The 14,836-nt window shown below is 38.3% G+C and overlaps 1 protein-coding gene across 1 annotated transcript in view; it reads right to left on the reverse strand.

The window, feature by feature from the left end:
* Nucleotides 1–14,625, reverse strand: part of LOC136876950 (ATP-binding cassette sub-family G member 5) — a 143,606-nt gene extending 128,981 nt beyond the window's left edge. Inside the window, exon 1 of the mRNA XM_067150722.2 lies at nt 14,481–14,625. Within this exon, the coding sequence (XP_067006823.1) occupies nt 14,481–14,534 (54 nt within the window). The 5' untranslated portion in view covers nt 14,535–14,625. The remainder of the gene's footprint in view (nt 1–14,480) is intronic.
* Between the last annotated feature and the right edge of the window lie 211 nt (nt 14,626–14,836).

Here is a 14,836-nt window from a genome sequence, read left to right on the forward strand (position 1 = left end):
ACATACTTGTGCCAGGCTCGTCAATCCACGCCAATCCACGCGCCCAAGTTAAGAGACACTGGGGTCCCTTTTAGTCACCTCTTACGACAGACAAGGGATACCGTGGGTGTTTTTCTACCGCCCCCACCCACAGGGGGAGATGACAAGAGTAATTACTGATGTATAGGTAAAATTGGCCGTAAGTTAGAAACATAAAACATGGGACAATTTATAAACTACGGCATTCTTTATTTCATTGACACGGAAAAACCCTAAGGGATCATCAAACCTTTAATAAGTTAATCATTGTATGCACAATATAACAGAGCACCTTACTGCAGTTGAGTTGAATATATCCTAATCCCTTATCTACACCGTGAAAGACTTCATGGCAAAGGGGCCCCGTTTGTCTTTATTTTCTTTTTCTGTCACTTTTACTTTCAGAGTCCCAGAGTATTATTTATTTATTTATTTATTTATTTATTTAATTAATTAATTTATTTATTTATTTATTTATTTATTTATTTATTTATTTATTTATTTATTTATTTATTTATTTATTTATTTATTTATTTATTTAGTGGAATAACAGTTCCGTGTACCGTAAGTTAAACATATTCTTGATTTGACTAATGAAAGAAAACATTACTTCTGGTAAATTTTCAGTGATAGATAACATACAACTTTTGAGTTACTGGGTACTAGTTTCGGTGAGCTAACATAAGATAAGCACTTATTTATTGAATTTGGATTGAAAACTGGAAACGTGAGTCCCCAGTATAAAGGGAAACAGCTATATGATCTATTGCAGACTATCCCGAAAAAAAAAAAAAAAAAAAAAAAAAAAAAAAAAAAAAAAAAAAAAAAAAAAACGTGGTTTGCCAATGGCTTATAAACAAGGTGACACATAACCGCTATTATAAGATTAAGACTGAATCATGCCTGTGGCGGCGATAAGGACCCCGCATACCACGTGGCGCGGTGAGGGGGGGGGGTTATGCCTTGTAAGGGGCCCATTACTGTTTCTTACTTCAGTAGCTGAAGAGTAATTTTACATATTGATAAATCTACAGCACAGAACACAGTATCAGTAGTATTACAGAGGGTTATTCCACACTTAGCCATCGTAGTGCAGAGCTTCTTTAATCAACAGGAGTACGGTAGTTATTTCTGAAAGAATGTGGGTTTCCCAACCTGTTCCAATAATAAACATCCCTTGCTACCACTCACAACAATCAACAAGGCTTTTGAAGTAATTAGCCAATTCTGAGAATCCAGTAATCAGCGAAGATGTGATAACAAAGACATTCTCCTTATCTAAACTCTAAATATTGATGAATATTGAAGTTGGCGCCGATGACCTCATATGTTAGGCCCCTTTAAACAACAAGCATCATCATCAAATACTGAAGTTTCGAGCCTGTTTATAACTCTCGGCAGTCAGTGTAAATAAGTAAGCTTACGATGGACGGTTGAGTTGTAAATTATTTGGTCCTAGGAAGGAGATTATTTCTTAATATTGTGACGGTCAGCGCGTTTTGGTTACTGTAATTGGAATATGCATGTCTTGTGTGTTCGTACCATATAAGTGTACTAGCAGTTACCCGCGGCTTAGCTCGCGTGGATTTCATTTGTTAAAAGTAAGCGTTCCTCGGTACTGTACCAAGACTTTATCCGAAATACCCTACAGTATTAAAACTCACCTAAGAATTGAGTTTCATTTACACCAGATTCTTTTTGTAAACCACGTTTGTGGTATTGCCTTTTGGGGCTAAGATGACCATGCGACATAGAACTGTACATGTGAGAAACAGTCTTCTATCAAGCCGGAATAAAAAAGATACTGTATAGGCTTTTGGGCTTTTGCCGTGTCAAGAAAATAAGGTGAAATTCTTTACGTTTCGCAGAGAACTGTGCTCTGCGTCATCAGAAGAAATCTCGACTGTCCACGAGAAAGGCTTCTTAAACAGTGACTCTTTAAATTTAGACGTTATAATAGAAGTGGAAATGGTACGTTCATTCGCCACCAGATGGCTCCCAGGACGTCGCACAGCGCTAGCGTTCGAATCGGAAGCTGACCGAACCATCAGAATCAGTCTAAGAGGTTCACATAACATGTGAACGAAACACATGGTATTGACAGGTGTATGATATTGACAAGCCTAGAATGAAACATCTGGCGATGAGGAACGCACGAATTTGGAAAACACCGAAACGAAATAACAATATTGAAGGGGCAGGGAAGGGAACTCCCTACGTACTGGCAACCAGGTATTACATAATTGGTAGGCGGTGTCCCTGTTGAAATTGTTAGGATTTCTACGTATTTCCACGGCTTCCCGTATAATCCTGGACCTGTAGTGTCTAGTGTTTGTAAGAGCTCGAGCATCTTGGAACATGACATCACGACCCGACGATAGAGCGTGCTCAGCCATTGCCGATTTGTCTGGTTGGTTGAGACGAATATTACGTTCATGTTCCTTGATACGGGTACCAATGGACCGGCATGTTTGGCCGATGTATACCTTACCGCAAGTACAGGGAATTTCGTATACCCCAGGATGTAAAGGTGGGGACAATTTGTTCTTGGTCTTACTCAGACTGTGAGCAATTTTAGTGGCGGTGCCAAACACGGATTTTATATTGTGTTTTGCGGAGGACCTTGGCAATTCGTTCTGTGGTGTTGTGAATGTAAGGCAAGTCGGCAGTTCCCTTCACTTCTTCCTTCTGTGAGCTTTGCTTGGTCGTTTCACTGGGTTTTGCTATTTGCTTTTTCGTCGCACCGACACAGATATGTCTTATGGCGACGATAGGATGGGAAAGGCGTAGGAATGGAAAGGAAGCGGCCGTGACCTTCAGGGCTGCCGATAGTGGGATTCGAACCCACTATCTCCCGATTACTGGATACTAGCCGCACTTAAGCGACTGCAGCTATCGAGCTCGGTCCTTTCTCTGGGATGCAGGGCTCTATGAATCTTCAAATAGCTGTAACCATTACCCTTGAACGTGACTTTCAGCGTGTCCATCTCCACCTGGATATTTGATGGCTCACAAATTCGTCTCGCCCTCATGGCACAAAAACAAGGCATTCTCACGACACTCACCAATAGGGCGAGACGAATTTGTGAGCCGTCAAATATCCAGATGGAGATGGACACGCTCAAAGTCACGTTCAAGGGTAATTGTTACAGCGATTTGCAGATTCATAGAGCCTTGCATCCGAGTGAAACGACCAAGCAAAGCTCACAGAAGGAAGAAGTGAAGGGAACTGCCGACTTGCCTTACATTCACAACACCACAGAACGAATTGCCAAGGTCCTCCGCAAAACACAATATAAAATTCGTGTTTGGCACCGCCACTAAAATTGCTCACAGTCTGAGTAAAACCAAGGACAAATTGTCCCCACTTTTACATCCTGGGGTATACGAAATTCCCTGTACTTGCGGTAAGGTATACATCGGCCAAACAAGCCGGTCCATTGGTACCCGTATCAAGGAACATGAACGTAATATTCGTCTCAACCAACCAGACAAATCGGCAACAGCTGAGCACGTTCTATCGTCGAGTCGTGATGTCATGTTCCAAGATGCTCGAGCTCTTACCCACACTAGACACTACAGGTCCAGGATTTTACGGGAAGCCGTGGAAATACGTAGAAATCCTAACAATTTCAACAGGAACACCGCCTACCAATTATGTAATACCTGGTTGCCAGTACGTAGGTAGTTCCCTTCCCTGTCCCTTCAATATTGTTATTTCGTCTCGGTGTTTTCCAAATCCGTGCGTTCCTCATCGCCAGATGTTTCATTCTAGGCTTGTGTCAATATCATACAACTGTCAATATCATATGTTTCGTTCACGTATTATGTGAACCTCTTAGACTGATTCTGATGGTTCGGTCAGCTTCCGATTCGAACGCTAGCGCTGTGCGACGTCCTGGGAGCCATCTGGTGGCGAATGAACGTACCATTTCCACTTCTATTATAACGTCTAAATTTAAAGAATCATTGTTTAAGAAGCCTTTCTCGTGGACAGTCGAGATTTCTTCTGATGACGCAGAGCACAGTTCTCTGCGAAACGTAAAAAATTTCACCTTATTTTCTTGACACGGCATAAACCCAAAAGCCTATACAGTATCATGTCTATAAGTACGGGCCGTGAAAGTATTAATGTCAACAAAAAAAAAAAAAAAAAAATGTTTCTTTATTTTTAAAAGAAATTCCAAATACCTATTTCCTCGACTGTAACATCTTCACTTCTTGAGATATAAATATCCCCATGATAAGAATTCAACCCCTTTATCAACCCCCGCCCCCACCTAAGTGGATTCTCGGAAAACAAATATTACATGTTTCTTTATTTTTAAAGGAGATTCCAATTACCAATTTTCTGTTTTGTAACGTCTTCAGTTTTTGGGAAATAAGTATCCTCATAAAAAATAATTCAACCGTATTTTTACTTCTTTTCATCACCTTTTAATGCCTTTTCTGAAAACAAAAAATTCATGTTGCTGTATTTATAAAGACTTTCCAAATACCAAGTTTCACGTCTGTGGCGTATTAAGTTTTCGACATATACTGTGGATATACCGGCACTCATTTTAAAAATTCACCTATTTTTTCAATTTTCTTAAGACAAAAAATACGCGTTGCTTTATTTATAAAGGAGCTTCCAAATATCAATTATCACGACTGTAACATCTTCAGTTTTTGAGATATATATAAGGAGCTTCCAAATATCAATTAACGCAACTGTAACATCTTCAGTTTTAAGATATATCTATCCTCATAAAAAGAATTGATCTCCTTATTCGCCCCCCACTAAGTTGATCCCCCACCCCCGCCCAAAATGCGCGTTTCTTTATTTTGAAAGGAGATTCCAATACCGATTTTCACGTCTGAAACCTCCAGTTTTTTAGATATAAGTATCCTCATAAAAAGTTCAATGAATCAATCAATACTGATCTGCATTTAGGGCAGTCGCCCAGGTGGCAGATTTGTTTTCCTAGCCTTTTCCTAAATGATTTCAAACCGAGCTCGATAGCTGCAGTTGCTTAAGTGCGGCCAGTATCCAGTAATCGGGAGATAGTAGGTTCGAGCCCCACTGTCGGCAGCCCTGAAGATGGTTTTCCGTGGTTTCCCATTTTCACACCAGGCAAATGCCGGGGCTGTACCTTAATTAAGGCCACGGCCGCTTCCTTCCAATTCCTAGGCCTTTCCTATCCCATCGTCGCCATAAAACCTATCTGTGTCGGTGCGACGTAAAGCAAAATAGCCACAAAAAAAAAAGATTTCAAAGAAATTGGAAATTTATTTAACGTATCCCTTGGTAAGTTATTCCAATCCCTAACTCCCCTTCCTATAAATAAATATTTGCCCCAATTTGTCCTCTTGAATTCAAACTTTATCTTCATATCGTGATCTTTCCTACTTTTATAAATGTCACTCAAACTTATTTGTCTACTAATGTCATTCCACGCCTTCTCTCCACTGACAGCTCGGAACATACCACTTAGTCGAGCAGCTCTTCTTCTTTCTCTCAATTCCTCCCAACCCAAACTTTGCAACATTTTTGTAACGCTAATCTTTTGTCGGAAATCACCCAGAACAAATCGAGCTGTTTTTCTTTGGATTTTTTCCAGTTCCTGAATAAAGTAATCCCGGTGAGGGTCCCATACACTGGAACCATACTCTAGTTGGGGTCTTACCAGAGACTTATATGCCCTCTCCTTTACATCTTTAATACAACCCCTAAACACCCTCATAACCATGTGCAGAGATCTGTACCCTTTATTTACAATCCCATTTATGTGATTACCCCAATGAAGATCTTTCCTTATATTAACACCTAGATACTTACACTGATCCCCAAAAGGAACTTTCACCCTATCAACGCAGTAATTAAAACTGAGAGGACTTTTCCTATTTGTGAAACTCACAACCTGACTTTTAACCCCGTTTATCAACATACCATTGCCTGCTGTCCATCTCACAACATTTTCGAGGTCACGCTGCAGTTGCTCACAATCTTGTAACTTATTTATTACTCTATAGAGAATAACATCATCCGCAAAAAGCCTTACCTCCGATTCCACTCCTTTACTCATATAATTTATATATATAAGAAAACATAAAGGTCCGATAATACTGCCTTGAGGAATTCCCCTCTTATTACAGGGTCAGATAAAGCTTTGCCTACTCTAATTCTCTGAGATCTATTTTCTAGAAATATAGCAGCCCATTCAGTCACTCTTTTGTCTAGTCCAATTGTACTCATTTTTGCCAGTAGTCTCCCATGATCCACCCTATCAAATGCTTTAGACAGGTCAGTCGCGATACAGTCCATTTGACCTCCAGAATCCAAGATATCTGCTATATCTTGCTGGAATCCTACAAGTTGAGCTTCAGTGGAATAACCTTTCCTAAAACCGAACTGCCATCTATAAAACCAGTTATTAATTTTGCAAAAATGTATAATATAATCAGAAATAATGCCTTCCCAAAGCTTACATACAATGCACGTCAAACTTACTGGCCTGTAATTTTCAGCTTTATGTCTATCATATTTTCCTTTATACACAGGGGCAACTATAGCAACTCTCCATTCATTTGGTATAGGTCCTTCAACCAAACAATAATCAAATAAGTACTTCAGATATGGTACTATATCCCAACCCATTGTTTTTAGTATATCCCCAGAAATCTGATCAATTCCAGCTGCTTTTCTAGTTTTCAACTTTTGTATCTTATTGTAAATGTCATTATTATCATATGTAAATTGTAATACTTCTTTGGCCTTAGTCTCGTCCTCTACCTGGACGTTATCCTTGTAACCAACAATCTTTATATACTGCTGACTGAATACTTCTGTTTTTTGAAGATCCTCACACACACACTCTCCTTGTTCATTAATTATTCCTGGAATGTCCTTCTTGGAACCTGTTTCTGCCTTAAAATACCTATACATACCCTTCCATTTTTCACTAAAATTTGTATGACTGCCAATTATGCTTGCCATCATGTTATCCTTAGCTGCCTTCTTTGCTAGATTCAATTTTCTAGTAAGTTTAAGTTCCTTCAATTTCTGCTTACTTCCACAGCCATTTCTAACTATTTCTTTCCAGTCTGCACCTCCTTCTTAGTCTCTTTATTTCTCTATTATAATAAGGTGGGTCTTTACCATTCCTTACCACCCTTAAAGGTACAAACCTGTTTTCATATTCCTCAACAATTTCTTTAAACCCATCCCAGAGTCTGTTTACATTTTTATTTACCGTTTTCCACCGATCATAGTTACTTTTTAGAAACTGCCTCATGCCTGCTTTATTAGCCATATGGTACTGCCTAATAGTGCTACTTTTAAGACCTTCCTTTCTATCACATTTATTTTTAACTATCATTCCTTCTTCACTTCTTTCCACCCCTCTCACCCCCCCCCCTCCCTTAAGTGAATTTCCGAAAACAATAAATACGTGTTTCTTTATTTTTAAAGGAGATTCAAAATACCAACTTACACGACTGTAACATCTTCAGTTTCTGAAGTACCCTCAGACACAGATTTCAACTCCTTTACTTATTTTCACCGCCCCCCCCACAATAAGTCGATTTTCCGGAAACAAAAAAATACATGGTTATTTATAAAAGAGCTTCCAAATATCAATTAACACGACTGTTATATCTTCAGTTTTGAGATATATCTTCTTCTTTTCGTACCACTTTTCCCACACGTGGGGTCGCGGGTGCAAACTGCGTGGCACATGTGGATTTGGTCGTATTTTACGGCCGGATGCCCTTCTTGACACCAATACTATATGGAGGGATGTAATCACTTGCGTGTTTCTCTGGTGGTTGGTAGTGTAGTGTGTTGTACTGTGTGCATATGAAAAGGAGAGAGTTGGGACGGACACAATACCAAGTCCCCGAGCCAGAAGAATTAATCAGAAGCTAATAAAATCGCCGACTCGGCCGGGAATGGAACCCGGGACCCTCTGAACCGAAGGCTTGTACGCTGACCATTCAGCCAACGAGTAAGTTTTGAGATATATATATATATATATCCTCATAAAAAGAATTGAGCTCCTTATTCGCCCCCCACCAAGTTGCCTCCCCCCGCCCCCAAATGCGCGTTTCTTTATTTTTAAAGGAGATTCCTACCGGGCGAGTTGGCAGTGCGCGTAGAGGCGCGCGGCTGTGAGCTTGCATCCGGGAGATAGTAGGTTCGAATCCCACTATCGGCAGCCCTGAATATGGTTTTCCGTGGTTTCCCATTTTCACACCAGGCAAATGCTGGGGCTGTACCTTAATTAAGGCCACGGCCGCTTCCTTCCAACTCCTAGGCCTTTCCTATCCCATCGTCGCCATAAGACCTATCTGTGTCGGTGCGACGTAAAGCCCCTAGCAAAAAAAAAAAATAAATAAAATAGGAGATTCCGAATACCAATTTTCACGTTCCAACTTTCAGTTTTTGAGATATAAGTATCCTCATAAATATAATTCATTTTTTTCACTTCTTTTCACCCCCGTTAAGTGTTTTTCCGAAAACAAAAAATGCATGTTCCTGTATTTTTAATGGACTTTCAAAATACCAAGTTTTATGTCTGTAACATGTTAAGTTTTTGACATATACTGTAGATATAACGGTACTCATTTTAGAAAATTCACCCGCTTTTCAGATTCTAATCATCCTCTTCAGTAGATTTACTGAAAACAAGTGCTTCTTATTTTTAAAGGACATGCTTATACCAATTTTCACATCTGTAACATCTTTAGGTTTTTTTTAGATACAAAAATATCGTCATACAAATAATTCAACTGATTTTTGAATTCTTTCACCCCCTAAATAATTTTCCGAAAACAAAATAACGTGCGTTTCATTATTTTTAAAGGAGATTCCAAATACCAATTATCATGACAGTAACATCTTAAGTTTTTGAGATTATAAGTACCCTCATACAAAGAATTCAACTAATTTTTCAATTCATTCGCTGCCACCTTAAGGGGATTTTTCGAGAACAAAATATACGTGTCTCTTTTTTTTAAAAGATATTTCAAATACCAGTTTTCACGACTACCACATATTCATATTGAGATATAAGTATCCTCATAAATAGAATTATACTGCTTTTTCACCCCCAACCCACGTTAAGTTGATTCCCCACCACCAAATATGCGTGTTTCTTTATTTTAAAGGAGATTCCAAATACAAATTTCCACCTCTGCAACCTTCAGTTTTTGAGATATAAGTATCCCCATAAAAAGAATTCAGTTTTTTCACTTCCTTTCACCCCCGCCCGTAGGTGGATTTTCCAGAAACAATAAATATGTTTATTTATTTATTAAGGAGTTTCCAAATACCAATTATCATGACCGTAACAGCTTCAGTTTTTGAGATATATGTATCTACATAAAAATAATTCAACTCCATTTTCACCCCCCTCCCCAAGTTTATTCTCCTTCCTCCCCCAAAATGCGCGTTTCTTTATATTTAAAACAGATTCCAAATACCAACTTTCGCGTATGTAACATCTTTAGTTTTTTTAGATATACGTATCCTCATACAAATAATTCACCTAATTTTTCAATATTTCACCCCCCCCCCTTAAGTGGATTTTTCGAAAACAAAAGAATACGTGTTTCTTTCTTTTTAAAGGAGATTCCAAATACAAATGTCCACGTATGCAACATATTTAGTTTTTGATATATCACTATCCTAATAAAAATAATTCAACCCCCTTTTCAGGCCCTTACCCCCCCCCCTTAAGTGTTTTTTTCGAAAACAAGAAAATACACGTTGATTTATTTTTAAAAGATTAAAACTACCACTTTTCACGTGTGTAACCTTCAGGTTTTGGAATATTAAATTTCTCCATAAAAATAATTCAATTTTCCACTTCCTTTCACCCTCCCCCTCCAATGAATTTTCCGAAAACAAAAAAATACGTGTTTCTTTATTTTTAAAGGAGAATATAAAAACTCACTCACTCACTCACTCACTCATGATCGCCGACCCAAAACTATTGGACATAAAGAAATGAAATTTTGGTGATACATTTGTATTAGGGTGTAGGTGCTCACTAAAGAGGGATTTTCCGGTATTCTGTAGCTAAGGGGGTGAAAAGGGGGGTAAAATTTTTAAATGAGGATATCTACATCTCAAAAACTTAAAAGTTTAGATGTAAAATTGGTATTGGTATTGGTATTGGTATTGGTATTAAAAATGAAGAAACAAGTGCTGTTTTGTTTTTGCAAAATCCCATTAAGGGGGTTGAAGAAAGGGGGGGAAAGGGGTTGAATACCTTTTATGAGGACACTTATATCTCACAAACTGAAGATGTTACAGGCATGAAAATTGGAATTTGGAATCTCATTCAAGAATAAAGAAACACGTATTTTTTGTTTTTGGAAAATCCAAAGAATAGGGGGTGAACGGGAGTGAGAAACGGGGTGAAATTTAAAAAAGTATATATCTTAGGCCTACAATATATCTCAGACACTTAACATGTTACAGACTTGAAAAATGGTTCTTGGAATCTCCTATAAAAGTAAAGAAACCTACATAAGTTTTCGGAAAATCCACTTAAGGGAAACTGAAAAGGGGGTGAATTTTTAAAATGGGCATATCTACAGAACATCTCAAAAACTTAACATGTTAAAGATGTGAAAATTGGTATTTTTACTCTCTTTTAAAAATAAAGAAACATACATTTTTTTCGGATGAAACCACAGAAGGGGGGAGGGAAGAATTGAAAAATGAGTTGAATTCTTTGTATGAGGATGATTATATCTCAAAAACTAAAGATGGTTGCAGACGTGAAAATGGGTATTTGGAAGATCCTTTATAAGTAAAGAAACATGTAGTTTTTGTTTTCGAAAAATTCACTTGCGAGGAGGGGGGATGTGAAAGGAAGTGAAAAAAGATGAATTCTTTTATGGAGAAACTTATGTCTAAAAAACTGAAGGTTACAGACGTGAAAATTGGTATTTGGAATCTCTTTTAAAAATAAAGAACACGCATTGGGGTGGAGGGGGTAAACTTAACGGACGGGGGTGGGGTGAAAAATGAATTGTATTCTTTTTATGAGGCTACTTACTTATATCTCAAAACCTAAAGATGTTACAGACGTGAAAATTGGTAATTGGAATCTCCTTCAAAAATAAAGAAAAAGCGCATTTTTGGCGGGGGGGGGGGGAAATTGTATGATCAAATTAACGGGCGAGGGTGGGGGCGGGTGAAAAAGGAGTTTAATTCTTTTCATGAGAATACTTACATATCAAAAACTGAAGATGTTACAGATATGAAATATTGTACAGTATTTGGAATCTTCTTTCAAAGTAAATAAGTACGTATTCTTTTGTCTTCGGAAAATCCATTTAAGGGGGGAGGGCGTGAATGAATTGAAAAATTAGTTGATTTCTTTGAATGAGGATATTTATATCTCAAAAACTAACGATGTTACAGGCGTGAAAATTGGTATTTGGAATCTCCTTTGAAAATAAACAAACACCATTTTTTGTTTTCGGAAAATCAACTTAAGGGGGTTTGAAGCTAAGTAAAGAAGGAGTTGAATTCCGTGCATGAGGATACTTATATATTAAAAATTGAAAATGTCACAGACGTGAAGTTGGTATTTTGAATTTCCTTTAAAAATAAATAAACACGTACATTTTTGCTTTCGGAATGCCCACTTAAGGGGGGAGATGGGTGGAAAGAAGTGGAGAAGTTGAATATTTTTACGAGAATACTTATATCCAAAAAAACTGAAGTTGTTACAGACGTACAGACGTGAAAACTGGTATTTGGAATCTCCTTTAAAAATAATGAAACACTTATTTTTTAGTTTTCGGAAAGTTCATTTAAGGGGCTGAAAAGAATTGAAAAGGCGGGCGAATTTTTTAAATGAGTACCGGTATATCTACAGTATATGTCAAGAACTTAATATGTTACAGACAAGAAACTTGGTATTTGGAAAGTCCTTTAAGAATACAGGAACATGTGGTACGTTTTTGTTTTCGGAAAAGGCACTTAACGGGGGGTGAAAGGAAGTTGAAAATTGAGTTGAATTATTTTTTATGAGGATACTTATATCTCAAAAAATGAAAGTGTTACAGACGTGGAAATTGGTATTTGGAATATCCTTTAAAAAGAAAGAAACGTGTATTTTTTTCGACTTGAGACAAAACTTTCTCACATGTACAGTTGTGTGTCGCATGGTCGTCTTAGCCCCAAAAGGCAATAACGGTACCTCAAATGTGGTTTACAAAGAGTTTCTGGGGTAAAGAAAACTATATTTTTCGGTGAGTTTTATACTTCAGGGATGTTCGGATATATCTTAGTTCAGTGCCGAGGAGCGATTACTTTTATCAAATTACGAAATCCACGCGAGCAAAGCCGCGTGTAACTGCTGGTATATATATGGATATGCTCATGCCAAATAAGTTTATCCATAAGAAGTCCTAAGTGTTTGACTTTGTTTTTAGTATTGCAGAGAAGTACCGTTGAGCACTATATAGTGCCGGAATAGGGATTCCATTAAATTGCGCGTGAACGTTTTGGGTACCGAGCCTATCAGAATGCGTTGTCTAGAGAACTTCACAGTTTAAGAGCTGGATTCATAAATCCTTATATCCACACCGAAAAATAAATTACATAGTAAAGGTCTGTTTTTAAAATAAACGTATGGAATTTGGATGAAGATCAGAGCGTAAGTCAGTGTTCCTTTACGAAAGTGTCCTTAATGAGAGGTGTAGGCTACTCCAAAGCTTTCATGTTTTATGGATGAGATATAGCGAGATTGACTCATTCACTCCAGAATCGTTTATTGATGTTGCCCATAGATACATCAAGGAAAACGTTAGTAGTTATAAAATAAAACAATAGGAGTATTGTCTTTACGTCCCACTAACTACTTTTGACGGTTTCGGAGACGCCGGTGCCGGAATTTTGTCCTGCAGGTGTTCTTTTACACGCCAGCAAATCTACCTACACGAGGCTGACGTATTTGAGCACCTTCAAATACCACAGGACTGAGCCAGGATCGAACCTGACAAGTTGGGGTCAGAAGGCCAGCGCCTTAACCGTCTGACTGAACCACTCAGGCCGGCATGAAAAGAAATCTCTCGACTGAGTCATTTCTGTACGGCAGGGGTCAATGGCCTTGATATTTGGCCGCTTAAAACTTTATAGCAACACTGTCGTACACTGTCGTAAAATCTCGTCATGATTAGTGAAACACGTTTGAAAGTACAAAAAGTATCTTCGGCACAAAAGGCCTATAATGAGTTTCAAAAACTCATTTAAAAAAGGCATAAAAGTTTAAGTGTACCTTCTTCTAAATTTCGCCCAGCGGTCATTGCTCTACGTACCGGTAGAATGAAGTAAAAACTCATTGACTCATTCGATCCAGCATTGTTTATCAATATTGCCCAAAGACTCTTCAAGGAACACGCTTCCCATGTAGTGCGTCCGATTTAAGGCAACAGTTTACCATTTTAATTCCTTCTATTACTAACTTTGAAGAATGACTTTTCGATTTTACTGTGTTGTCTAATTTCTGATGTAGGTATTTAATTATCCTACTAAAGTTCGCTACACCGGGCAAGTTGGCCGTGCGGTTAGGGGCGCGCAACTGTGAGCTTGCATCCGGAAGATAGTGGGTTCGAACCGCACTGTCGGCAGCCCTGGAGATGGTTTTCCGTGGTTTCCCATTTTCACATCAGCCACGGCCGCTTCCTTCCACCTCCTAGCCCTTTCCTATCCCATCGTCGTCATAAGACCTGTCTGTGTCGTAAAACCACTAGCAAAAAAAAGTTCGCTACAACTATCTTCGCTCAGTTATAAAGTTTTGCACAGTTTTCGCCATTACAACGGTTGCATTTTCCCTAAATATCCGAACTATAATAAGATACTGCAGTCATGAATAACTTACGGTACCGTACTTATTGTGACTTCCGCGACATAGATCTGGACTCATATCCGAACGCATGAATTATGGATGCGAAATGGCGATACGAAACAGAAGCACGAGTGGAGCAAATCTATACTTCATTCTCTGTAACAGCAACAATTATTTGGAAATATCCTTAAAAACCAGTGCCATTTTTATGTCTTTATTCTAATTAATATTGAGATACAATAATTAATTCCATTTGTGTAATCGAAATTCGTTTCACAATCACTCCTTCGGCAAACCTCAAGTTTCTAATGAAATTACCTTATCATAGGCCTATTTTCACAGAAGTGAATGTCCCCGATTCCAATCAACATTCATCTGTCGTGAAGATTTTCTGTTTCACGAATTTATAATCATCGCTTATTCATTTTTATGAATGTCAAGACTATTCCTATTTCATTATTTAACAATGAGTATGTGACACCTGCCGCGTTTGTTACAACAGGTCATAAAATTCCCGCTATGACATAAACATTACATACATCAACACAAATACGATAAAATTACTGTTATTTATTTTTGTCCAAGATTTTTAAGAGACTGTGTTCTTACCTGGCCAGTGTGAAACACGTTATTAAGCTCCAGGCAGTATTCAGAACTAATCATCGTGAAGTCTGCAACTAAATAAATTCTGTAATAGTGAATCAAACACAACACCAACTTGCCGTTCTCACATCCTCTCTGCTCCAGCCGAGGAAGCGCTACTGGGACACGGCGAGCGCTGACATGGGCTGCCTGTAATGCGAGGCAACACCCGCAAAGAGAAACCACTCGCACCTGAGCTCGTGCACGAGGAGGGGCCAAGATCATGAAAGTTAACGATATACTGTAGATCACATAGACCATGTTTTCAAACTAGTCCATGAGTCAATAAAATGTTCCCTTATCAAACCATGTAGAGAGGACTT

This window comes from Anabrus simplex, chromosome 1 (genome assembly GCF_040414725.1).
Source record: "Anabrus simplex isolate iqAnaSimp1 chromosome 1, ASM4041472v1, whole genome shotgun sequence".
NCBI classification, from domain to species: Eukaryota; Metazoa; Arthropoda; class Insecta; order Orthoptera; family Tettigoniidae; genus Anabrus; species Anabrus simplex.